This window comes from Dermacentor albipictus, chromosome 2 (assembly GCF_038994185.2).
Source record: "Dermacentor albipictus isolate Rhodes 1998 colony chromosome 2, USDA_Dalb.pri_finalv2, whole genome shotgun sequence".
NCBI classification, from domain to species: domain Eukaryota; kingdom Metazoa; phylum Arthropoda; class Arachnida; order Ixodida; family Ixodidae; genus Dermacentor; species Dermacentor albipictus.
In genome coordinates this window covers 19,138,914-19,166,360 of record NC_091822.1, presented here as the reverse complement: position 1 = coordinate 19,166,360, position 27,447 = coordinate 19,138,914, and the positions used below count along the sequence as shown (strand labels likewise).

Genomic DNA, 27,447 nt, shown 5'->3' with positions numbered 1-27,447 from the left:
GTAAATATGATTAAATGAAGGTTCAGATTCGTGATATCATTTTTCATTGCTGAACTACAAAGTTGTAAACTTGATAGTTTCATTTTTTTTAAATATTACGGCTTTCAATAAGTGTATAAAGTAATTGATGCCCTAAATCAAAATTCACTCTAGATTCAATAACTTTTAACTTTTTTCTTTTAGATGCAACAAACGTCATCAAATTTGGTGCAATGGTTGCCGTTGCTTTTTTCAGTCTTTTCCCATATATTAAGATAGGAGACCCAAAGCTAAAGCTTCCTCTTAATTGTAAAATTGCATTAGCATTTTCGCTAATGAAATGCATCTGGAAATTGGGCTCACCTGGTTGTGTGTGTGTGCAGGCCAAGCGTCAACAGCTGTGCCTGGCAACGTGCGAGCGGGGTCGGCTCTCTCTCAGCGACCCGAGCAACCTGCGTGCCAATGCCTCCTCTGCTGCGGCAGCGGCACGGTCGCCCCTCGCCGGCCGGCACCCGTCCGTGCCAGTGAGTGCCAGCCCTTCGTCGTCCTCGTCAGGAGCCGCCTCGTGGGGTCCCACTCGAGACCGGGCAGCCTCGGATCCACGGCGAGGAGGCGGATCGGCCTTGTTGCCGCCGGCGCTCAAAGCACAGCACGCGGCCCACCGCTGCAAGCGCACGGGGGGAGGCCCACCTCCTGGAAGCAGGTGGGCACGTAGTGGCGGTGGCCGCAACGACGGGGACGCGTGGAAACCTCGCACGGGGCTCACCTGTGGGCCGACTGATGTTTGCATGCTATGTGTTGGTTGTGATCCATAGTCGGTAGGCTGACCACGTTTACCCAAATCTAACGCGCACGTTTCTTTCGAGAAAATGGGTCTGAAAATTGCCTGCACGTTACAATTGGATACGAAGCCGAACCTGCAGGCGGCGACGTTGGCGGCAGCCTACCGTCAGAGGCATCAGACACTGCACCATCACAAAGATCTGGTTGCCCAGGTGTAAGCTTAACGGTTGTGTTTTGGGCCTGTGTGTGTGCATGTCAACCGGCAACAGAGACTCTCAAGTAATCACGGTGCGCATCTTCGTTGTCTGCTTAAACGTGCCACGGAAAAGCACAGGAGCATGTCTGCTTCACTAAAACTGTTACAGAAGTTTTACAGGCTTTGTTACGATGCATGTTGGCAGCACACACACTCCCGGCGACACTCCCGGTAGCAATGCAAGTTCAAAGTTCGCGCCTGTCTTTTCCGACGAGCTGGTTGGCGTGCAAGAAGAGATGATCGCACACCAATATGGCTGCATTTCCAACTTCAAAAATGTGACGTCAAGGCCCCTCCTATTTTGTTTCTTTCCTCCATTGAGGAGGTGCTGCTTTGGCATAGTGCTGAAATGATCATGTTGCTGTGGCTTCACCCTTGCAAGTGCCCTTTGTGTTTGTGCTCGGAGACTGTTCTGATTTCCGAGGCTCGTTGTTCTGCCGGGCTGACGTACTGCCATGCCTGCGGGGCGAAAAGTGGAAACACTAAGTGTTAGCCAATACGTATGCAGTAAGCTGGTACTGTTTGTGCAGATACAAAGCGCATTATGTTCAATGGCCACTAAGTCGGGGATTTGACTTTACTACTTTTAAAATAAAAGTACTGTTTAAGCGGGTACAGTTTAACAAGGTTTTATATGCGCATTACACAACGGCGTCCAGTTCCCTTAAGTCAGCTTCACCACAGTACATCCGTGTTGCACGGTAAAGCATACAAATGTCCCGAAGACGTTTTGGTATTGCTTACGTTGCGTTGCGCAGGCAATTTTTGGCGCAATTTTCTTGTAAAAAAAATTATAAGCCATTCCACTCTAAGGTGGATGACCAGCAAAGCTGGGGACGTATGCTGAAGTGATCCACTATGGTGATGCTATCCCCGAGGCAATAGTGTCGCCGTCAGGCACTCTGATTGGCTGGTTGAGCAAAATCAGGTGACATGGTACTCCGCCATCCAGTCAGCTCATCTGATTTTGCTAAAGCAGGCAACCAGTGCGCACCGATTACGAACGTGTGGCCAAGGCGATAGTATCACCGAAAGTGATTGTTTCAGAATATGGCCCCGGTTTAGCACATGACACAGAGATGACACAGAATTTTGAGCAAAGGTATGGACACATTTATTGTCCTGATCGGCGGTCATCGTGACGATAGGTTGCGCACACATTCTTGCATTACCTCTTTTAATAAATGCGTAAGCATTTCTGTGCCTACCCAATGAGAAATTTGTCTGTCACATAAGACAATGCATGGCTCATATCCCTTAAACAATGGCTCTGGAAATGGCCCTGTAAGCTTGAAGAAAAAAAATGTATCTGCCTGAGATTCTACTGATCTTGAAAATGCATCTATTGATAACTAATCTACTGAAAAGGCATATCCAAATGATAAGATGTATAAGCCTTTGCATCATCATCATCATCAGCCTGGTTACGCCCACTGAAGGGCAAAGGCCTCTCCCATACTTCTCCAACAACCCCGGTCATGTACTAATTGTGGCCATGCCGCCCCTGCAAACTTCTTAATCTCATCCACCCACCTAACTTTCTGCCACCCCCTGCTACGCTTCCCTTTCCTTGGGATCCACTCCGTAACCCTTAATGACCATCGGTTATCTTCCCTCCTCATTACATGTCCTGCCCATGCCCATTTCTTTTTCTTGATTTCAACTAAGATGTCATTACAGTCAAACCCCGTTACAACGAACACCACATTAACGAACATTTCAGATTAACGAACTTTTATGAAATCCCGTGCCGACTGCTTATAGTTTCAATGTAAAAATATTTCACTACTACGAACTTCAGAATAACGAACATTTCAGAATAACGATCGTTATTTAATTTCCGTGTCATCTTAACAACACCTCAGTACTACGAACTCATAACCCGAAATGCGAGGATTCTTAGATTTCCGTGTATCCGTCACGGCAGTCGGAGCTCTAAGCTAGCAGACGACGCAGCGCGAAGAGCGGGCCGCCTTGCAACTTGCTTCCCGCAAAAACCTGAGATGGCGCGGAAGGAGAAAGATGCGGGCGGAGACTTTTTTTTTTTTTTTCCTTCTCCGTTGCGGAGGCAACGACGCACTTTTGTGAGTGGAGAGGCGGGGAGCATGGGCTCGTAAAACCTGAGACGGTGCGGCAGAAGAAAAAAAAAAAGTAGGAATTAACGCTGAAGTGGGCCTTTTTTTTTTTTTCCTGTTGCGGAGGTGACGACGCATCACGTTTTTCTTGCTTGTTTTCTCAGTTGTTCGCGCGCTGTCACCCGTATCAGGCCTGTCCATCTTGTTTTTCTTCTGGTTATATTATTGTGTTAGAAGTGCGTGCCGGCGTTCGCGTTGCCATGAGCTCAACAACCCTAAGCACGGTGAAGAAGCGAAAGCAGTTTTCATTGAGCGAGAGAGTAGAGATTTTTCGTGAGATAGAAGACGGGAAGAAACAAACCGTCGTGGCTAAAGAACGTGGAGTGGTGCGGTCGACGATCGCCACGATTCTCAAAGATAAGGAGAAAATCTTTAAGCACCAGCAAGAATCTTGCTGCACGTTACGGCAGCACCCGAAGACCGCGACGAGTCCGTGTCGGCCACAGATGCGTTGGACTGCTTGCGAAAACTCCGCATATTTATAGCCAAAAGCGGCACAGCGGCCGAAGGCGTGCATAAGAATGCGGACGGTCTGGAATCGTTCGTGCTGCAGAGTCTGTGCTGCACCCGTCAGAAGACGATCACGGACTATTTCAAATAAATGTGCCTTGTCTGACGATCACGTGTGCATTGTGTGAGAAACGAGTTCAAGGAGGTACCGTTTCAAAGGTAGGACGCTTGCGTTACTGAAATGCTATGGTTATGGCTAATTTTTGGGCTTTCACTATAACGACCTTTCAGAATAACGAACATTTTCCCGCGGTCCCCTGAAGTTCGTTGTACCGAGATTTCACTGTAACTCGCGTTTGTTCCCTCACCCAATCAGCTCTTTTCTTATCCCTTAACGTTACACCTATCATTCTTGTTTCCATAGCTCGTTGCATCGTCCTCAATTTGAGTAGAACCCTTTCCGTAAGCCTCCAGGTTTCTGCTCCGTAGGTGAGTACTGGTAAGACACAGCTATTATATACTTTTCTCTTGAGCGATAATGGCAACCTGCTGTTCATGATCTGAGAATGCCTCAGATCATGAACAGCAGGAATGGGCACCCCAGCCCATTCTTATTCTGATTATTTCTGTCTCATGATCCGGATCCGCCGTCACTACCTGTCATAAGTAGCTGTATTCCCTTACCACTTCCAGTGTCTCGTTACCTATCGTAAACTGTTGTTCTCTTCCGAGACTGTTAAACATTACTTTAGTTTTCTGCAGATTAATTTTTAGACCCACTCTTCTACTCAGTGAGCATGCATTGCAATTGGTCCCCTGAGTTACTAAGCAAGGCGATATCATCAGTGAATCGCAAGTTGCTAAGGTATTCTCCATCAACTTTTATCCCCAATTCTTCCCACTCCAGGTCTCTGAATACCTCCTGTAAACATGCTGTGACTAGCATAGGAGAGATCATATCTCCCTGCCTGACGCCTTTCTTTATTGGGATTTTGTTGCTTTCTTTGTGGAGGACTACGGTGGCTGTGGAGCCGCTATAGATATATTCCAGTATTTTTACATATGGCTCATCTACACCCTGATTCCGTAATGCCTCCATGACCGCTGAGGTTTCGACAGAATCAAACGCTTTCTCGTAATCAATGAAAGCTATATATAAGGGTCGGTTATATTCCGCACATTTCTGTATCACTTGATTGATAGTGTGAATATGATCTATTGTTGAGTAGCCTTTATGGAATCCTGCCTGGTCCTTTGCTTGACAGAAGTCTAAGGTGTTCCTGATTCTATTTGCGATTTGATTCTATTGATTTTATTTGCGATTCTATTTGAGTTTGTAGGCAACAGACAGTAAGCTGATCGGTCTATAATTTTTCAAGTCCTTGGCGTCCCCTTTCTTATGGATTAGGATTATGTTAGCGTTCTTCCAAGATTCCGGTACGCTCGAGGTCATGAGGCATTGCGTATACAGGGTGGCCAGTTTCTCTAGAACAATCTGTCCACCATCCTTCAACAAATCTGCTGTTACCTGATCCTCCCCAACTGCCTTCCCCCTTTGCATATCTCCCAAGGCTTTCCTTACTTCTTCCGGCGTTACCTTTGGGATTTCGAATTCCTCTAGACTATTTTCTCTTCCATTATCATCGTGGGTGCCACTGGTACTGTATAAATCTCTATAGAACTTCTCAGCCACTTGAACTATCTCATCCATATTAGTAATGATATTGCCCGCTTTGTCTCTTAACGCATACATCTGATTCTTGCCAATTCCTAGTTTCTTCACTGTTTTTAGGCTTCCTCCGTTCCTGAGAGCATGTACAATTCTATCCATATTGTACTTCCTTATGTCAGCTGTCTTACGCTTGTTGATTAACTTCGAAAGTTCTGCCAGTTCTGTTCTAGCTGTAGGGTTAGAGGCTTTCATACATTGGCGTTTTTTGATCAGATCTTTCGTCTCCTGCGATAGTTTGCGGTTATCCTGCCTAACGGAGTTACCACCGACTTCAATTGCACACTCCTTAATGATGCCCACAAGATTGTCGTTCATTGCTTCAACACTAAGGTCCTCTTCCTGAGTTAAAGCCGAATACCTGTTCTGTAGCTTGATCCGGAATTCCTCTATTTTCCCTCTTACCGCTAACTCATTAATCGGCTTCTTATGTACCAGTTTCTTCCGTTCCCTCCTCAGGTCTAGGCTAATTCGAGTTCTTACCATCCTGTGGTCACTGCAGCGCACCTTGCCGAGCACGTCCACATCTTGTATGATGCCGGGGTTAGCGCAGAGTATGAAGTCTATTTCATTTCTAGTCTCACCGTTCTGGCTCCTCCACGTCCACTTTCGGCTATCCCGCTTGCGGAAGAAGGTATTCATTATCCTCATATTATTCTGTTCTGCAAACTCTACTAATAACTCTCCCCTGCTTTTCCTAGTGCCTATGCCATATTCCCCCACTGCCTTATCTCCAGCCTGCTTCTTGCCTACCTTGGCATTAGAGTCGCCCATTAGTATGGTGTATTTAGTTTTCACTCTATCCATCGCCGATTCCACGTCTTCATAGATGCTTTCGACTTCCTGGTCATCATGACTGGATGTAGGGGCGTAGACCTGTACAATCTTCATTTTGTACCTCTTATTAAGTTTCACAACAAGACCTACCACCCTCTCGTTAATGCTATAGAATTCCTGTATGTTACCAGCTACATTCTTATTAATCAGGAATCCGACTCCTAGTTCTCTTCTCTCCGCTAAGCCCCGGTAGCACAGGACGTGCCCGTTTTTAGCACTGTATATGCTTCTTTTGTCCTCCTAACTTCACTGAGCCCTATTATATCCCATTTACTACCCTCTAGTTCCTCCAATAACACTGGTAGACTCGCCTCACTAGATAACGTTCTAGCGTTAAACGTTGCGAGGTTGATATTCCGATGGCGGCCTGTCCGGAGCCAGTGATTCATAGCACTCTCTGCTGCGTCACAGGTCTGATAGCCGCCGTGGTCAGTTGCTTCGCGGCTGCTGGGGACTGAGGGCCGGGGTTTGATTGTTGTGTTCATATAGGAGGTTGTGGCCAAGTACTGCACCAGGGTGGCCAATCCTGCTCTGATGAGGGAGTGCGTTACCAGTTCTGGTCACTGGGATCAGGCCACACTCCAGGCCTGTTTGTGCAATTTTATCAACACGCGAATTTTTTTTTTTTTTTTAATCCGGTGAAAAATTGTCGGCACCGGGATACGAACCACGGACCTCTTGCACGCGAGGCAGGTGTTCTACCTCTACCGCACCCTGCCTTTGCATAGAATGAATTGATTTTGCATCAAACTCGGGAGCCGAGTTTTTACACATGCAGATCTGTTGACACACATGAAAAATCCATGGAAGAAGAAGGCGAGTATTAGAATTCGTTAAGTTGTGTAATCAGATGTGGGCTACGGTTATTGTTTGGAAATCTTCCCAGGGCATGCTGAAGATAGGCATTTTCTACAGTAGATGTCTGTTCTACGCATTCACTAAGTCCCGAAGCTTTGTCGGAATATGCTACCACTAAAGGGGTTGCTATTGGAGTCAGAGGTCAAGAGCATGTGTGCTGACTGGTCAAGTTCAAATTATCTGGTGAAAGCCAATTTAATATTCACTAGTATTGATAGCTAGTTATCGCTTTTCTTTTTCTTTAGGACTCCGTCATGTATGCAGTGTGCTCAGTGAAGTTATTGTTAAAGGAAACTGTGCGTATAAGAAATATAACGAAATGTTGAACTTCAATAAGCATATAAGTCATTGCTATGCCCTCCCCATGCAAGTGCCACTGACATACTCGAGCAACTTCATTTTCCAAAGCGGCGAAGTCAGGCATGACATACCTGATAAGCGGGGCACCACGAGTTTTCTTTCTGCAGCATGAATCAAACAGCAGGTGTGCAATCGCTCAGCCACTCGAAACATTTTTGCTCACACATCTGCGAATGCATTTTAATCTGCGCTGCAGTAGGTAACCAGAAAACCATATCCAAATTAACTTATGTGATCAGTGCTGGTGACAACGATAACGCAGTTGGAATCAACCACCGTAGTCTGAGCAAGTCGCAAAGTGGTATTTTCTCCTCACACACACACACCCCTATTGCTGAACAAAGTTGTGCAGTGAGGACTAGAACATAAACGGTAAAAGCAAACATCAGGCTGCTAGATTTGTTGCCTACAGCCGGTAAGCTTGCTCACAGTATGATTGCAATGCAGACGGAATGGGTAAATGTAAGGTATACTGGTATACCTACACTACCTCTGTTGCTTTTATTTATTCATTTATTTATTCACGGGTGTTAGTTGGAATCGGTTGGTACTGGACAGGGGCAATTGGAGATCGCAGGGAGAGGCCTTCGTCCTCCAGTGGACATAAAACAGGCTGATGATGATAATTATTTATTTATTTATTTTGAATACTGCTGCACTCAACTGAGAGCATAGCAGGAGAGCAACACAAAATTTTAGTCGATACAGTCGACTCCTGATAATTCGAAGCCGCTTAATTTGAATTTTCGGTTAATTAGAAGTGAAGCGCTGGTCCCGTCAGTTTTGCATGAAATCCTATGGAAGAAATCGCTCGATAATTCGAAGTCCTCATCCAGTAATATTGTCTAATTGGAAGTTAATTTTCAGCCGGGATCCTCGAGGTGACAGTCATTCTTTGGTAGAATGTGCAATTTTTCAAGTGCTGCAACAACTCCATGCTCCGCGTTGGTGTCATCGCCACCGCAGCCGTCTGCAACGGCACCCTTCTTGGAGCGGCACGATTATTCATTGCTACGGCTGCCGTAGCCTCTGCGATCAGCTACGGCGGGAGGCGAAGTGGCGGATTAGGCTTGCGGCTTGCTCAGTGGGAGGCCCGGAGCAACAAACTTTCTCTCAGCGAAGACATCGTTGCGATGAAAGCCCGAACGCTTGCAGCAATGTTGGGGATCGATAACTTTGTTTCGTCTGATGGATGGCTGACGCGCTTTAAAGATCGCCGTGACCTGGTTTTCAAGCGCGCGTGTGGTGAAAAAGCGTCCGTTAACCAGGAAACATGGGCCACGTGGAAGGACGGAAAGTTGCGTGAATATCTCGGCGAATACAGACCGGAAGACATCTTCAGTGCAGATTAGACTGCACTCTTCTATCGGCTTCTACCAGAGAAGACCCTGACATCAAGGACGACGATTGTGATGGGGGCAAACGCAGCAAGGAGAGGGTGTCGGTGCTGATCGCGGCAAACATGACTGGCATGGAACGATGTCGCTTACTTGTGATCAGGAAAGCCGCCAAGCCGAGATGTTTTAAAAGCCTAAAGATGCTGCCTGTGGACTATGAGTCGAACAAGAAAGCTTGGATGACGGCCAAAATCTTCTGGATAATGAAATTGGACCGCAAGTTTGCTTCTTCGAACCGCAAGGTGTTGTTCCTTGTGGATCACTGCAGTGCTCACGTGAATGTGCCAGCCTTGAGGGCAATGCGCCTCACATTTTTGCCTGCAAACACAACAGCTGTTTTGCAGCCAGTGGACCAAGGCATCATCAAGAATGTTAAGGTCCTGTACAGGCGGCACCTCCTCGAGCACGTGATTTTGTGTATGGATAACTCCTCAAAATGCGAGGTGAGCCTGTGCAGTGCCATTCACATGTTACCGCGAGCATGGGATCGTGTGAAGCAAGAAACAATCGCAAACTGCTTCAGGGCTTCGTGGCAGCTTCTTCGAAGGATGTCTGCAATTTCATCGGAAGAAGCGTCAACGAGCAAGCTTGACGGCACTGATTTTGGTGATGCTCTCGGGGACGTCAATTTTGAAGATTATGTCGACGTCGACAAGGCGCACGAAACGTGCAGTGCACTAACGGATAATGAGATTGTGGAGTTATTCAGCCCCAGAAACCGACCCAGGAAAGTGACAATAACATCAAAGACGAGCCGCAACCAAGGCTGCCGATGCAGCTGCGGGCCTTGCTCTCGCGGAGCACTTCTTTGCCGCTGAAGGTAACGCAGAAGAAGCGTTCCACCACATCTACAGCCTGCAGAACTTGCTTTCAGCAGTGCGATTCGGCAAGAAGCAGAGCAAGATGACCAACTATTTTTCTTAGAGAAAAAACTGGATTTCACTACCAATGAAGTGCTGTCTTTGTGTTTTGTGCCTAATTGGAAGGTAATTTAACTCGGAAGTTTTTTGCGGTCCCCCTGAACTTCGTATTAACGGGAGTCAACTGTATAAATATAGGGCTACAAATAGGCAAATATGCAGTTAGTATGAGTACAGTTAAACCTCAATATAACGAAGTAGATAAAATTGGCGCGTATCGCTGTAACACATCATGCAAGAAGCAAAGCCAAAACCCTCTTATCTCGTTAATAATCAGACAGAACTCTATTCTGCTGCGTAAGGATGTTGCCTGTGTACACCTCATACCTTTGGCAGTGCTGCAAGGTAGTTGTGATACAGACATACCGCTACGTGCAGCCTCCCCAGTTCACATCAGACCTATACAAACTGCTACTACTCCATTAAGAACATCACAGTTACGACAAAGTCAGACACGACAGTGCTAATGTCTTCGACAAAGAAGCTCACTTTTATTGACCAGCATTTCTCGCGGACTACACTCGCAAGTCTGCTACTGCCAGAGATGCCTGACAAGTTCGATGACTTCATCCAAAGTCCACTGACATTGTTTGTAACTGTACCAGCACCGTCATGATCTACCACTGACCGCCATGCCGATGCACCAGCGGGCCCCTTCGTGGTGCCTACATCGAGAATGAGTACGACAGCATGGATGACCTGCTCCTGATGAATAAGTCAGGATGAATAGGTCATGATGAGTAGATCCAAGAAGAAAAGGAGGCAATCCCATATGGCGGCTTCTCCAGTGGCTCGCACACCGTTGGGTGATTCATGAGCCTGCATTACAACCTGATGATATACCAGCAGCAACCATTGCCGTCTCCACAGCCAGCGCTTCAGGCTTTTGCAGACTCGGAAAACGACGTCAAGAGTGGTCACAAGTTGCACCGACGTGATTACCACCAACCACAGAACTTTGTACAGAAAAAATTACTTAATGCAGTTCATCAAGACAATGAGACTAAGGATGGAGGAAAATAAAAGAAAAGGGACAAGGCTATATCGTGTGCTGCTGGCAGCAGTGGTCAGCTGCGACTATATCATCCTGTCCATTTCCTAGCGGGCGGCGATGTGTTGAGACGCGCGACATCACCGTGCACATGAGCCAGCTGGAGACGTTGTAATAATAAAGCAGTGGCACCGAGCAATTGTAATTGATGGACGTGCGGCCACTTCATTCTTTACAGCCACGGGGGCTTTTTATGTTCACCCGTTACATAGCCCGATGTGCATAGTGCATCGCTGCAATGCCACAAAGTGTAGATGTGCAACACAAAGCAAGAAAATATCCTCTCGCTGAACCAATTAAGTTAGCCATTAAAGGTCTTGGGTTGACATTGCAGGTCAGAAAGTGGCTCCAGCCCACTCGCTTCCTCTCACCTCCGCCGGAGCCCCTGCAGTCCATCAAGTGCGGCTACGCTCTCAGAGGGCTCCTTCCCCTCCAGTCGGCGAAGCTCTGGTAGGTGCCTTGTAGTAGCTTGTTTGAGTTAGCGAGGTAGCAGTAGTAGCGGATTACGCGAGCACAGCCTCGTCGCCTGTAGCTGTCTGGGCCACGAATGTTGGCAAAAGATGAAAGCAGAGACAAGTATGATGCCTGTCTAAATACATCCACAGGTGTGCCCATGGAGGTGTCAACAGATGGTTCCAGTCAAGAATAAGTGCTGTAACCTCTAAGAATTCAATAAATACATCTCTTTCTAAATTCATTTAAAAGAATACTGACATATTTTTTACTATTCATTTCTTTGTGTTAAGTGCAAATCCTAGGCTTCTAAACCCTAGAAAGAATAGCAACAAGCCTCAGAGTGCCATAAATAATTAAAAATAAGAGCCTTTTTTACAGTCAGTTTCGTTTCCCAGGAGAATACTATGTCATGACGTTGCAGCACAGTGTGTGGTCACATGGGAGCAGAACATCGCAACGTTTTCACAGTCACGCCTGTTAGCTCGGTCGACCCGTCTGCTACTACTCGTTGCGAGAGCTGATGTAGCAGCATAGCTAATGACATGGACAGTGGCGAATGTAGCGACAATACTTGGGCAATCTCTGTAGCTGCCCTTGACAGTGCAGAAAAGAAGAAAACTACAAAGGATTCGCGGCTGTGAAAGTGCAGAAATCAATATAAATGCCACATCAACAGTGAAAGCAAGAACTGTAACCTTGGCATATTACGGGTTATAAAGAAAGACGTCAAACTTGGTAGGCTTTCTTGGCAATGTGCTTCTGCTCCCATTTTTGTCATGGTGCTAGTGTCTCTGCTCATATGAGATAATAAAATATGCATTGTTCATTTCTATGAAGTGCAGCAATCCAACCAATGCAAAGATGAATAGAAGTTGTGCAGTATCGTCCAGCAACATGAAATTCAAAGACTTCACTACACCCAGCATACACTTGGAATACATGCTGTGCTAAACGAGTCTTTCAGGGTATTTTTCGACCAAGTGTGGTTTATATAGTGCCAGATCTTCTGACAATGAACCGTAATTATCTAGCAAGAAAGGTCCATTATATCCAAAGTCCGTTCTACCAATTAGTGCCATGGTATGTTCTGAAAGAAATGATGGAACTTCACATACGCAGCCATCTAGAATTTTATTATTGCACCCGTAGGTTATCGAAAAAAATTGCAAAAGAATTGAAACACTATAGCGTTGCAGTGCCTTGCTTTCTGCCGTTTTCTGGATGCCAGCTGCCAACAAATGCAGTTTTTCCACACTGCAGCATGATTTTTCTGTTGGCGAAAAAATGGATTCAAGCAATATTTCAGCATTGCCGCCAGTTTCCTGCCATGCCGGCCACCTGGCTCGACCATGTCGCAGCCACCGATGACACGGATGAGCATCGGCCACAGATTGTTCTTCATACAACAGAATGTTTGGTAGAATAAACTGATGTCCTAATTTTATCTTTCGTGACAAGCGATGACCGCTGCCAAACCTGTAGCACAAACGAGATGTGACACGAGGCAAGTTCAACTCTAAGGCCAGAGCTACACCGCATGCGAGACGGCTCGACTGCATCACGGTCCCTCACAGCCTGAATGCTGTAAATGGCAGCCTATTTTCTTTCTGGTGCAAATTATTGTAATTAGAAAGCATTCGCAAAACAATGCCTTTTACGATCATCGGCCGTTATTGCAGAATTGCCAAAAGCTATAATTTTAAAGTGAAAGACATTAGGTCTTTGCGCACTTCTGCCTCATGCGCACTTTTGCATTGGAATCGGCATGAATGTCACATTTTAATGCATGCGCGGCACAAGAAGCCAACGCCATCTTGGAAACTACGAGCGCTCATCGAGCCCGTTGCACTGACCACGACCCTTCTCCGGAGGCACTTTTTTTAAAGATGTGTGCGCATTGGAAAAATAAAACTCAAACTGACTAAATAATTCCTAAATAACCCAATAAATGGCACTAGCTGTCTGAGAGTGCTCAGAAAGCAGCAAAATAATTTTGCAGCCATATATAGAAGGTTATTGTTGGGAATGGGCACATACAGGAAAGTGTTAAACAATAGTTTGCCCTTGATTACAATAGATGGTCATGAAAAAAAAAAAGTGCGCTCAATTGTTTGTTGTCTGCTTGTGTTGCAGAGACCCACTTAGCCTCTCCAGCCTTTGCATCACAACGACAGAAGCCCAAGGATCGTGCCACCAAAGTGAGTTGATCTCATCTTCATCTGAATTAACTGTGCAAAGTGAGTTGACTTCATCTGCTGGCTATTTCAGATGCACTCACATTTGTGGACTCAGTTCTCCATTACTTGCCAAGACAAGGCATTGCCCTTTAACCGCTCTTTCTGCGCATGCGTGAGAAGCAGTGGCTAGGCAAAGACAAATCTTAAGGACCATCCGCTGTGGTTGCTTAGTGGCTATGGTGTTGGGCTGCTAAGCACGAGGTCGCGGGATCAAATCCCGGCCACGGTGACAGCATTTCAATGGGGGCGAAATGTGAATAGACCCGTGTACTTAGATTTAGGTGCATGCTAAAGAACCCCAAGTGGTCAAAATTTCCGGAGTCCTCCACTATGGTGTGCCTCGTAATCAGAAAGTGGTTTTGACACATAAAGCCCCATAATTTAATTCAAGTAAGGTGCATGTTAAGAAAACCCAGGTGGTCCAAATTTCAGGAGTCCCCTACAACGGCATGCCTCATAATCAAATCATGGTTTTGGCACGTAAAACCCCATAATTTGAATCTCTAAGACCAGAAGTCCCCACATTTCTCTCTCGCAACCTCTGCTTCTCACACATGCGCCAAAAAAGTGGTTAAATTCAATCTTGATGTGCTTGTGTGCGAGACCACTTGCACTTGCACCATCTTGCACGACGAGGGCACAAGAGCCTCTGATTTGGGTGTCTGAGCAAGTGCTGTGGGTGGACCAGCATAATTTTTTGCGGGGGGGTGGGGGGTGTAGATGGCTTGCAGGATGCGGGTCGGTCACGGTAGACAAAGTCGATGGAAGGAGCTGTGCCACCGGGTTTCCCCACTGCCACGAGCAAAAGCCAACTTAAGGGAGCTCTTTTGCACCGCTTGACATTTAATATATCGGGAGTCGCTTCTATTTTTGTGGCACCATGCGCTGTAAAACAGATAGGTGAAAGTGCTTATCGCAATAGGTTTGGTGGCGATAGCTGTGAATGTGGCGTGCGACGACCAGGGTGGGGCGGGACAACCTGGGCGGAGATTTGGTGGTTCTGGATGAAGAAGCTGTGCGCGGCGTCGTTTTCACGTGAGACGCCATGTACAGTTATCGATAATGCGCGCCTCACGCCTTTCTTGTTCACATTGAAATCCAATTGCCGGAATGCGTACATGATTGTAGTCTGCAGCAGGGAACGACAACGTGTTTCGGTTGTCACCTGTTAAAGGCATGCACTACGCTTCCGACGGCACCCTGTACTCTGAAACAAAGATGCTTATCGCAATAGGATTGGCAGTGATGGGTGTGAACGCTATGCGCGATGACCCTGGAGAAGATTTGCCAGTACCAAAATGAGAAACAGTGCGCGCTGGTGTTTTCACGTGAGACGAACGGACAAGTATTGCAGTGAAGCTGCCGCGATAGGCAGCTATATACTGTTCTCGATCACGCATGCCTCGTGCATCTTTTTGTTTACATGGCATCTAGCGGCCAGAAAACGTATCATACGATCGCAGTTTGGCGGCATACTGAATGTTGGTGCCCAAAAGGTGTGTTTTCCGGCAACGCATGAACTGGTAAAGAATTACTGTATTTACTCGCATAATGATCGCACTCGTGTAAACATCGCACCCCTGAATTTTGTCGTCAAAACTTGATTTTTTAAAGTTTCCCGTGTAATGATCGCACTCCAAACTTGCTGCAGTGATATGTCGAGTGCCAAGTCTACCTAATAATGATCGCGCTTACCATCTGTCGAATGCTACGTGAACGACTCTTCAAGACAAACCAAGCGGTCTGCACGCACCAAACATACTTAAGTAGATGCCTCATTTCATTACATTCACCACTTTCCGCACTTCCATGACAAAAAGAGGTACAACCAAACTTGCCTTTATTATGTGTAGGCTTTATAATGGTTTTGGAACAACAAATAAAAGGCGCCTTTCGATTCTTCTCATCTACACTCGTGCGCATGCAACAAATCGTGAGCACCAACAATAGTAGCCACGTTTACACTGAACGTTAAAAGTGTACCTTATTCATACGCCAACGCTTGTAACACAGCTAAGATATTCACCCACCCTTAGCGCAAACGTGCAGTATTAGGATACAGTAAAACCTCGTTAAACCGTACCCGCTTAAACAGTAGTTTCGGTTTAAAAGTAGTAAAGTCAATTCCCCGACTCAGCGGCCATTGAACATAATGTATTTTGTATCCGCATAAACCGTACCAGCTTATTGCGTACGCATCGGTTAAAACGTAGCGTTTCCACTTTTCGTCGCGCAAACACGGCGGTGCGTCGTCTCCATCGGGCGGCCCGGCAGAACAACAAGCCTCAGAGATCGGTACAACGGCCTCCAAGCGCCCTGTGCGTTTGCACGTGAAGCCGCATCAACATCAACATCATTTCGAGGCCGCATGGACGCCGTGCCAGAGAGCGTTGTGGCGTCGTGCAAGCGAGGACTCGCGTCATGCCGAAGCTAGGATAAAAAAGACGCCGGGTGCTCAGCATAGAAGAAAAATTAGACACCGTCCGTGTTACCGAACGTGACACGAAGAAGTCGGCGCTGGCCCGCGACATGGATCTGCTGTTGACTACAGTGTGTGGCATTTGGAATGCGAAGTTGCTCGGCAGCGCTGCTGCGACCGCGAAGAGATATGTCGGCTACGAGGTTCGACTTTTCACCATCGTTGCCTGCCGAAGTGTCAACTAGCGACAGTGATGAGGACGACACGGAAAGCGACAGCACGGGCTATTCAGGCTTGACAGTGGCAGAAGCTGCGCGTTACGTCAGCCTCATGAATGCGATCGTCGCAAGGAGAACAGGGGCGCGATAACGTAACTATTCCAAACGAAAAGTTTTCCGAACTCCGGCACCCGGCAATGAAAAAGGCGCTCCGGGACTTATGCAGCACTACTGCGCGCGTGCACGGAGAATACGTAACGCCAACGAGGAATCTGCCGTGCGAGTGTTTGCCGAGAGGAGGGGGGCTGGCTGAGAACCTGGCACGCAGCTTCAGTAAGTTTGAGGTCGCTGTCGTCGTGCTAGGCCGCCGCGATATCAAATGAAAATAACACTTACGTCCCGCGAAGTGAATAAATACTGCATGTTTTTTCCCCTTTCATCGCACTCTCTCTGAGTTCCGTTTTCGACAGGTAAGTGGGCGATCTCATGCTATTTCGCTTAAACAGTACTACCGTTTAGTACGTACTTTTTCCGAGCTCCGGCCGACTACGGTTTAACGAGGTTTCACTGTAGTAGTGAAGACAGATGCCGCAGTTTCCGCAGCTAAGCGCGCCCATCTGTTTCTGCCCCCTCAAAGTGGACAGGGCTACGTTATTGCCACAAACTTGCCGATAATAATGATATTATTCATTACTGATATGGAAGAAACTGTTTAAATGCACGTAATGCATTCACGAGAATAAAAAAAAATTGCGTTTGGCGCGTTCGGCTTGCTGCGCCGGCCGCCATTTTTGTTTTGGTGTCCTGCATCCGCATCCCGCAGCAAATGCGGGCCGAAAAAAAATTTCTTTTTTTTCGTGGGAAATTTAACTCTCGTAATGATCGCACCCCTGAATTTGCGTTAATTTTTCCTGACAATAAAGTGCAATCATTATGCAAGTAAATACGGTAGCATAGCTCTATCGAGTCTTTTTTTTTTTTTTCTCTAATGCGAAAGTTGGCACTGGGAAAATGTACGTAACGGGAATGTATCAACAAGGTTCTACTGTACTTCGTTGTATCCTTTATTGCACGTACTGCACTACAAATCTTTTGTGATTTCAAGAAGAATTTCACTTAGTTATATTTGTAAATTTTCTGTAATGAGTTTGACTTTATTAATACTCTCTGTAGTCAATTTACCATTAGTTTTGCATAACTGACATGACGCATTGTCATCCATAATATCTGGGTCGTCGGTGTCATTTGCGTCTGGCCAGTGAGCAATACACATGAATGCCCTGTGTTCAGCCACGTCATAGTTGTCCTCCGATAATTGCTGGCTGTCCATTTTCACTGTTAACAGCAGCTTCATGTTTTTGCGCATTGTGACAAACTGTAGTTGCCAACGGCATATCGGACTAAATGAACCTTTCGTAGCCGCCAACAAAACTAGCAACTGCATTGTCGATCTTGTTCCAGCCAGGAAAAACGGGAACACCTAGTACATTTTCACAGAATTAATCTTTTGCATTGCACTATGTTAGCAGCTGCTGCAAGAAGCAAAACGTATGGCATTTCAGCCCGCTGCACGAAGCGAGCTGAAATGTTTTTGTGCTTGTATCATCCATTTTATTAATTTTTGCTTTGTGTCACTCGACACTTCCTGGCCAGGACACGATGCATACTCTGGCACGACTGACAATCAAGATTCGTCACAATGTGATGACGGGCTTTCGGGCAGCTATGCCCACCATAACACTATTGCCCCGACTCGTGCGCTGTTCATTATGAACCCAAACATGCTTCGGAAGTGCGTCAACGTGAGCACTTGCCAGCCACCCACATTGGCTCCTTCCGTACGGTGGGGAAAATAGGTGTTTGTTGTAGGTGCATTTTTTTCTGAAGGAAATACTGCACTCAATATTTTGTGATACATAAACAAAAGATGCACAGAAGCTTTATTTACTAAATGTATGTCATAATAAAGATATAATTTGTCAGAATCAAGATTGTGGGATAAAATTGAAGGAAGTTAAATATGACAAAAATTATCATGTATACAAAATGTATTTCTGTCTAATAGGCACTATCTGCTGAAAAATCTAAATTGTCATTGAACGGGTTGTCCATCCACTACAAAAATTTAACTGCAAGCTCTACAATTGGGCGTGCCGTGTGGTGAAGCAGTTGCTTGAGGTAAAACATAGCATAACATTGCGTGGCTTGCAGTAAACTCTTGTTTTCTGTTTAGCTTTCCTGTCAGTGTGGCGTTTCTTGCAGTTTCCATAAGTCTCCATCTTGGCAGGCTCTCAAGCACTCCAAACGACAACGAAGACGGGCCGAAGGAAAAAGTGAAGCTTACTGCGCTGCGGCTGCCAATGTTTCGGGCTATTTTGCGCCGTCATTGCTCTCAGAGTCAAAATCCAACAAAAAGGCGGCATCCTCAGACTCACTGCTGCTCGATCCATTGACACAATCAGCCGCAGATGCAGCGGAATCACGACATCTGCCATCTTTCAAAGCACATGCACTGCCTTCAGAGGCGGCCATTCTTGCTTTCTGCTTTGACGAGTGTGAAACTTCAAGGCATGTTCAAAAATCACCGCCAAGCAGGAAGAAAATCGAACTACTTAGGAAAAAAAAATATAGTTCTCCTCCTTCACGTCCAATGGCATAGTGTGTCCATGAGCTGCACGGAAGGTCTCGAAAGCGGCATTTCAAACCATAGATAGCAGTCGAATGATGCCCAATGGGCACGGTAGGGAAATATTTAAGATTGAGCCGGGGTCAGTTCTGCTCAGCGGAGCAGAACTGACAGAACTGACACTGTTGGCATGAAATAATGACAAAATACAGTTAAACCTCGATATGATGAAATCGGTAAAATGAGCAGTTTGTTTCATTATATTGAAATTCAAGACTTCGCTAGAACACAAATTTTAAGTAAACATAGTAACCAACTAACCCATGAAATCATCGAAGCAACGCACATCGCCTGGTCAAAAGATGCATGCATCAGTAGCCCCTCCTTATCCATTACGTCCAAAGAACGAGCATATTTAGCGGGGGGGATATGATGATTACAGGCATCCTCCCTGTTCAGTGCAGCGTGTAGGAATGATATAGGTATGGTTTTTTTTTTTGGTTTCTTCTGTTGGTTGGAGCTGTTATATATGCTTCGTTCCAAGCAATAAACTTCAGTTGCAAGTCAACGCTCGTCCGTGTCCTTTCTCCCTGCTTGTCCCCGTGAACAAACGCTGTTCTGTTTCTAATAAGTACAGTTACTGATAGATTTCTTTTTCATACAGAAGGGGCTGTAAGATTTTTCAATTTATTAGGAAATCGGAGAAAGCAAGTTTGAATGAGAAAAAAAAGTCATTTTGTTTGAATTGAGAGTAAGTGAAGAAAGGTGCAGTTTCATGTCATGTTGGCAGTATCTTCATATCAGCGGCACGAAGCCAAACCAGCCACATTTTCTCGTTCACTTCACCCCTGTGGCTGATAGCGTTGCCCGCAGTTTGATGACGCTATCAGAAAAAGTTCCGACAACAGAAATTTGTCTGCTTCTCTCTTCAACATGTCTCCAAAACTCAAAATTATGCAATCTCCTGTACTAAATAGGCAAGAAGACATTGCACAATGCCTTGGCTCACCCTGTCTTTGCACGTGCAGCAGTTGACCTCTAAGACAGCACGTGCAGGCGGCATGTGTGATCAGCCGCGCTGGAAAAAGGGATGCACGCCGTCCTGCCCCCCACTTCCCCTCCCCCACCAATGTGAGCGTCCCAGGCACTTCGAAATCAGTGACTATAGGTGGTCTCGTGTGCTGTGGGGAGGGCTGTTACTGCTGATTTTGATAGCTGTTCTCACTTTTCCTGCTATTAGTCAGACCATATTTTTTGTGTTCGATAGCACATTGTTAGAGCAAACTTGGCGTCCATAAACATTCATCTAGAGAGCATGTAGATTTCAAGCAAGAATGCTCTTGCCAGCCGTACTACTCGAGTGGCAACTACAATTGAGGTTGTTGCTTATGCTGCAATATCAAGGGGCCGTCACTTGTTTCCTCTTTGGCCTAAGAGGCAAACTGTGCTTCTCGCTAACAAATTTGTCAGCACAACAATACACACAGACGTCCCACTCTCATTTTGTTCATGGAAGCGCCAGCGATTGCGATTGGCAGCCTTTGATAAAGAATGGTGACACACTGGTGTTGGTACTGCACCGTGTCGCTGCTTCCCACTTGTTTTGTGGGCCTCATACTGTGTGCTAAGAATGGTTCACTTGAAGTCAGTATAGCCAGAAGTGAACTGTAAAAGTGGTTTCTTTAGTCCTGCGTCCTTATCCTGTAGTTCAAGTCCACCAGCAGTGCACGAACTCGTCGGTTGTGCTAGGCTTAATTAAGCTGCGTTGTGTGTAAGCGATATGGTAAGAGCTGACAATCGTGCAACTTCAAAAGCCTGTTTTGACTTGTTTTGAGTGTTAATAAGTATATATATGAAAGCACAGTTGCTGCGACAATCGAGTTGTCGGTGCGATGAAAGCACCAGTTGATTGCACAACGGTCAATCGCTAGACTGGTGCATCGTTGGCACGTAAACTTGTTACACTATGATGACTCACGGTCGTCGGTTGCATGTCATCCTAGTGTGACTATATATGTTTCTTATTTACAAGGTCCGTCAACTATTGTCTGCTGAATGTTAGCATTGGCGTCATGTATACTTCCTGTTGACATCAGTGTCGTGTCAGCCCAATGTGACTGCACATTAATTGAAAATTGTTGCGATCAGCTGGAATTTCTACTGAGATACGAGCACAACTACCATGTCGTCAGCACTGCACTGACCATGAGTTCACATCCACATCAGCTATGCTACAACTAAGCTGGCTACATGTGCCATCACATACGTGACGTCTTCTGTTCCGTGAACCATCGATGCTGTACAAAACGTGTCTGCCACTCGCCACTGGGGCACAGTGCATGCACACTCGGGGCATGTAAACGGCGGATTGTGTCGGACACGGCTCAGTCTGAGCACAAGGTAGCAAGTTCAATTCCTAGCCTCGGTGCTTGCATTTCCGGGAGGGAGGCGCTGAGCACTGGGTCCTCGGGTGGTCTTTCACAGCACCTGTGTTGGTTGTGCACATTCAGGGTTACAGTGCCAAGTATGCATTTTGGTGTGTGTGCCTGTGATTGCAGCCCTGACTTGTTTTCATTTTGTCCCTTGTGCAGTATGAGGCGTACATGCCCCTGTGTGAAGTGCAACAAGCCCTGAAGAAAGGGGAGGTCGTGGAGGTGAGAGTGTTTGTCTGAGCTAGTCGACAGTAGTCTTAATCATGGCACTGCGGCGTTGTGGTTGTGTGGGCTCACCTGTAGGGACCTGTGTGTTACAGTTCTATGTGCCTCACAATGTCTTCCTCCGGTAGCGCCGTGTTATGTTGAAGTAAATGGAGGCAAGAGGCCTGCCATACCCAAATTTTGACAGCAGCAGCAAAATGCAGTGGTGTTCATGGCATTAAAAAAAAAAAACACCCACATGAGACTCTACACTGCTAAGCCCAAGGGTGAGGGATCAAATCCCGGCCACCGCAGCTGCATTTTGGTGGGGGTGAAATGCCCATGTACCGTGCATTGGGTACAAGTAAAAGAACCCAGGTCGTAAATATTGACCTCAAGTCTCTTACGGCTATGTACCTCATAGTCGTACTGTGGCATTGGCATGTAAGACCCCAGAATGCAATATTTTTTGTTAAGTAATTTACTGGTCTTGCCCTATCTACATAAACTGTCGCACAGCTTTAAGAATGTTGCAGGTTGGTATGGGGTAGAAATGCTTTTTTTTTTCTTCCCCTGGCAAATCTTAGTCTGATTTGCCCAGCCATTGACAGGTGAGCATGCGAAAAGTTTGTGCATCCTGGTGTATTTTGTGAGGCCAAACATGCTAATAATTATGTCTACTGCAAAATGAGCGTTGTGTATGCCTGGCCACTTTCCTGTGGCCGAGTGCATAAGAGGACAGGCTGGCCAATGCATTAATGTTAAGGGGGGACGCGGCAATTGAAGTGGTAAAATTGCCAAACTTTTCGATTTTCGTATATTTTTTTTCGTGTTCCACGGACATTATTTACCTCGTGGTGAAATATTATAACAAAATACGCAATAGAAATCGAGAAAACAGCACTTTCGTAGAGTGCTAAAATAAGAAATTGCAGAAAAATCAGGCTTCGAAAGGCTCCGTCGCACCGCGCATTGCCCAGCTATCCATTGACGCAACGCTGCCATCTTAATATCATCGTAAAGAGGAGAGATCGGAGCTCAAGGTAGGCGGAGCGACACATTTCTGCACCGAAAAATAAACCAGCAAACGCAAGCAAGTAAAAATAAACCAATAGCTTTATTGCACAGAATAGGCCTTTGTGAACATGCGAGATGTGCAAATCTACACGTAATTAATTAATTTGGGATGACCATTAGAGGCTGTCAATTGTAACTCGAAAACTATAATAGATAGCAAAAAACTAATTTCAGTTATATCAGCATGACAAGTCACACCTGCGTGCAAAATTTCACCAATTTATTCCCACAAATAAAAAAATACTTTTCGTTGCCACGTCCCCCTTTAAACTAAGAGACCACACCTTGTCGCTTGACAAAAATCGTTAAGCATATGTGTATGCACATTGCCGTGCTTGTAAGTGCTCGCTATTATCTGCTTGTGCTGTTCAAGCACAGACGTCAAAACGTGATGTGATAAACGTGATAGTCAAAGCAGCTTGCACTGCATGCGAAGGTGCTGGGTGTGTTAGCCAGGCTTCAATATCACTCCTGCTAGAGGAACTGGCATACCTGGATGGGTCATTGTAGGGAGGGTACTAGATGGTGCATGTTATCGGCTTGTGCAATTCTACAGCATCTTGCCTTGATATTGTGCATCGTATTGTCACTTGATAGTGACGGTGAAGAAAGCAAAACAGTGAATGACGAAAGTAGCATTTTATTGGGCAAACTTGTGCCCTCAAAAACAGGCTACACTCAAAGCACAGCAATAGCGGCAAACACAGTCGGCGGTGAGCGAAATTTGGTCTGCGGGTCAAGCACGTCGGCTTTTATACATCGGTCACCGAAAGTTCCAGAGTAATCGTTGGTGCCCGCGTGTTTTCCAGAAAGTTCTGCACCATTCGTGTCGTGCACACATGCAATCAGATTACACAAGGTTCGATGACAACAGACAGTAGATGGAACCATCGGCAACATTCCAGAAACTGCCGATACATGCATTGTCCTGCGCTGAGTGACAGCATGTTAGATGATGCAACGCAGTCACCAGATAAACGAGTACACGTGTCAATACCCCATTCTTAAAAAGCATCATCCCGATGCTACAAACATAAATGGAGAGTGAAAAACAAAAGTACACTTACTAAAGGAAAAGTAACAAAACAAAGTCCAAAGAGAGTCCAAAGTTCAGCTATGTAAAGTCCCAAAGTTAGCGCTGGTAGAACGGCTCAACTCTCACAACATGGACTATTTCAGGTCGTGAGTGGTAGCACTGTGATTGCAAAATGCCGTCTGGCGCGACCTCATAGTCGAGTGTGTCAGTGCGCCGGATGATCTTGTATGGTCCGAAATAGCGGCGTAAAAGCTTCTCACTAAGTCCTCGTCGGCACATTAGGGTCTAAACCCAGACACGGTTGCCGGGCTGGTATTCCACGTAGCGTTGTCGAAGATTGTAGTGCCGGCTGTTAGTCCTCTGCTGGTTCTTGATGTGCAGGCTGGTGAGCTGTCGGGCTTCTTCGGCGCGCTGGAGATGGGTGGCGACATCAAGATTCTCTTCGTCGGTGACGTGCGGCAGCATGGCGTCGAGAGTTGCATCGGGTTCTTTCCGTAAACCAGCTAAACGGCGTGATTTGTGTTGTTTCTTGCACCGCTATGTTGTAAGCGAAGTTTACGTACATGCTAGCATGTCGGCGAGGGTCTTATTCAGGCGCTCCGTGAGACCATTTGTCTGTGGGTGGTGGGCATTTGTCCTCCCGTGGCTTGTCCGGCTGTATTGCGGAATGGCTTGGATAAGCTCTGCTGTAGAGGCTATTCCCCTGTTGGTGATGAGGACCTCTGGCGTGCCATGTCGGAGCAGGATGTTCTCTACGAATAATTTTGCCACTTCTGCTGCGCTACCTTTCGGCAGAGCTTTCGTTTCAGCAAAGTGGTTGAGATAGTCCGTCGGCACGACGATCCACTTATTCCCGGATGTTGACATTGGAAAGGGTCCTAACAAATCCATCTGATCTGCTGAAACGGTCGGCAAGGTAGCTCGATCGACTGTAGATCGGCGTAATGGGTGACGTCAGCGGTCGGGCACTTCTAATAATACTTGCATTCTTCCGAGTGTGCAGGAAAATCCAAGATGCCCGGCTATCTCATCATCATGCAGGGCGTGCAAGTCTTCTGATCACAGTGCTGCGGGCACAATGAGAAGGTAGTTTGCGCATGCTTGTGAAAAGTTATTCACCAGGAAGTTGTTTCGGAATAAAAACAAACACAATCTGCGCCTAAATAACCTCAGGACAACGACGACCTAACCTTGCAAGTACCTTACAAGTAACCTTGTAAGGTTTTTGAGCTCCAGGTCTGCTCGCTGCTGCTCGGCAAAGTCATCTGCACTTATTGTACATAAACGTGCGCCTTCATCTTGGTCATCTTGGGGCGGTATGTCCACGGGAGTTAGAAACAGGCAGTCGGCGTCGGAGTGTATTCGTCCGCACTTGTAGATTACAGTGATGTCGTATTCTTGCAGTCTGAGGCTCCACCACGCCAGGCATTGTGAAGGGTCCTTTAAGTTTGCTAGCCAACACAGCGTGTAATGTTCGCTGACGATTTTGAATAGCCTGCTGTATAGGTAAGGGCAAAATTTTTACTGTAGGCCAAACGATGGCGAGGCATTCCTTTTCGGTCATAGAATAATTGCCTTCCGCTTGTAACAGCGACCGGCAAGCGTAAGATATCACCCATTCAAGTCCGTCTTTCCTATGGACTAGGACGGCACCGAGGCCTAGGCTACTGGCGTCAGTGTGGATTTCGGTATCGGCGTCCTCGTCGAAGTGTGCAAGTACCGGCGGCGACTGCATGCGTCGTTTGAGTGCTTGAAATGCCTTGGCCTGCGGCGTTTCCCACTTGAACTCGGCACCACATTTGGTTAGATGTCAGCGGCTCCGTGATGCGTGAAAAGTCCTTGACAAATCGCCTGTAGCAGGCACACATTCCAAGGAATCTACGCACTGCCTTTTTGTCGATGGGCTGCGGGAACTTTGTGATGCCAGCTGTCTTCTGTGGGTTGGGGCGAATTCCAGATTTGCTGATGACGTGGCCCAGGAACAGAAGCTTCTGGTAAGCGAAGCGGCACTTTCCCGGCTTCAGAGTGAGCCTTGATGACTTGATGGCCTCTAGTACTGTCGCAAGCTGCCTAAGGTGATCGTCGAAATTTCCGGCGAAGACGACGACATCATCCAAGTAAACAAGGCAGGTCTGCCACTTCAATCCTGCTAAAACCATGTCCATGATGCACTAGAACGTTGCAGGTGCTAAGCAGAGTCCCAATGGCATTACCTTGAAATGGTAGAGGCCGCCTGGCATGATGAAGGCGCTCTTTTCGCTATCCCTCTCGTGGACTTCTATTTGCCAGTAGCCAGTCTTGAGATCCATCAACGAGAAGTGTTTTGCATTGCAGAGTCGGTCCAATACGTCGTCTATCCGTGGAAGGGGTGTACGTCCTTCATCGTGTTCTTGTTCACTCGGCGATAATCGACGCAGAAATGTGATGTTCCGTCCTTTTTCTTCACCAAGGCTACAGGAGATGCCCACAGGCTTTTCGATGGCTGGATGATGTCGCGCAGCATTTCGTCGACTTGTTGCCTAAAAGCTTCACATTCTCATGTCAAAACTCGATAAGAGCTCTGGCGCAGTGGTTGAGCACACTCTTCAGTCATTATGCAATGCTTTGCGACTGGTGTTTGTCGAATCCTCGATGTCATCGAATAGCAGTCTTTGTATCGTCGGAGCAGGCCTCTGAGCTGCTGCTGCTTAATCATGGGGAGGCTTGGATTTATGCCGAAGTCTGGTTCGGGAATTATGGTCGTCGAAGTAAATGCAGCGGAATCTGAGAGGACAAAAGCATTGCTGGCTTCCACAATTTCCTCAATGTATGCTATCATCGTGCCCTTGTTGATGTGCTTGAACTCCTGCCTGAAGTTTGTCATCATCACTTTTGCTTTCCCTCCGTGCGGTCGAGTTACCCTCTTGTGACACAAATTTCATGGTCAAGTAGTAGACGTTGGTCGCTCTTGATAACGCCTGCTACATCAGCGGGTGTTTCGCTGCCGGCGGAAATGACAATGCTGGAGCAAGGTGGGATGCTAACTTGATCTTCGAGCACACTCAAGGCATTGTGACTGCGAGCGCTCTCCGACAGTGTCGCTTGATCTTCGGGTATTGTTATCGACTACGACTTCAGGTTGATTCAGGAAATCCATGCCCAGAATGGGCGTCTCTTAAACACTGCTGTAGGATAACGAAGGTGGCAGGGTAGTTCAGGTCATGAACGGTAATTCTTGCCGTGCAGATTCTAGTAGCCGTTATGAGGTGTCCTCCAGCGGTCCAAATTTGAGGGCCTTCCCACACAGTCTTAACATTCAACTTGACGGGGAAGGGTCCACTCATGACAGAGTAGTCGGCTCCTATGTCTACTAATGCAATGATTGCTTGGACATCAAGCAACATGGTATGGTCGGTGGCTCTTCGTTTTACGTTGTAGTTAGGGCTTGGCGACGGATCACGGCTGCATCGCGTTGATGTGTGGCTGGTACGATGCGGCATCAGATCCTTGGTCGGTGCATCCTTTGCTTCCACGCTTCGTTGTGATGGCGGCATGTCATTATGTTGTCAAGATAGTCTCCTCGGCATCTATGGCGGCGGCGAAGGATCATTGTCATTTCAACATACAGCAACTGCACTTACATCGGTTGATGCTTTCAGTTATCTGGATATGGGATTTTAGACCCGCCCCGGACTGGGCCAGTGTGCGGTCGGCACTGTGGTGACTGGTGGCGTCCTGATGAGAGCGAACGGGAAAGACGTCAGGGGCTTCACTGCATTGCGGCGATCTCTCTGATATCGCAGGGCCGTTCACCTTGCTGTGGGTGCAGCAACGTTGACGGTGAACCCTTGCAGTCCCAAGTCACGGTATCGGCTTAGTGGTAGACATGGTCAGCTTCTTCACAGTAATAGCAGAGTGGGCATTGTTTGGGGGTGTGCCAAACGTCTCTCTTCTTTGGAATGCTGTGCGGGGCAATGGTTTGGTGTGCTGGCTGCGGTGGTAGTGGAC

General features: G+C 46.7%; 1 protein-coding gene across 2 annotated transcripts in view; it reads left to right on the top strand.

Annotated features, from left to right (window-relative positions):
* The window catches only part of LOC135918462 (DIS3-like exonuclease 2), a 266,232-nt gene that overhangs the window by 23,073 nt on the left and 215,712 nt on the right, over positions 1–27,447 (top strand). The window contains exons 3-6 of one of the 2 annotated variants that reach the window (XM_065452101.2): positions 363–682; positions 11,090–11,205; positions 13,345–13,409; positions 21,303–21,365. In XM_065452101.2, coding sequence (XP_065308173.2) covers positions 363–682; positions 11,090–11,205; positions 13,345–13,409; positions 21,303–21,365 — 564 coding nt within the window. Of the gene's footprint in view, positions 1–362; positions 683–11,089; positions 11,206–13,344; positions 13,410–21,302; positions 21,366–27,447 lie in introns of those variants that run through there. The other variant, XM_070533505.1, reaches the window with a different exon arrangement.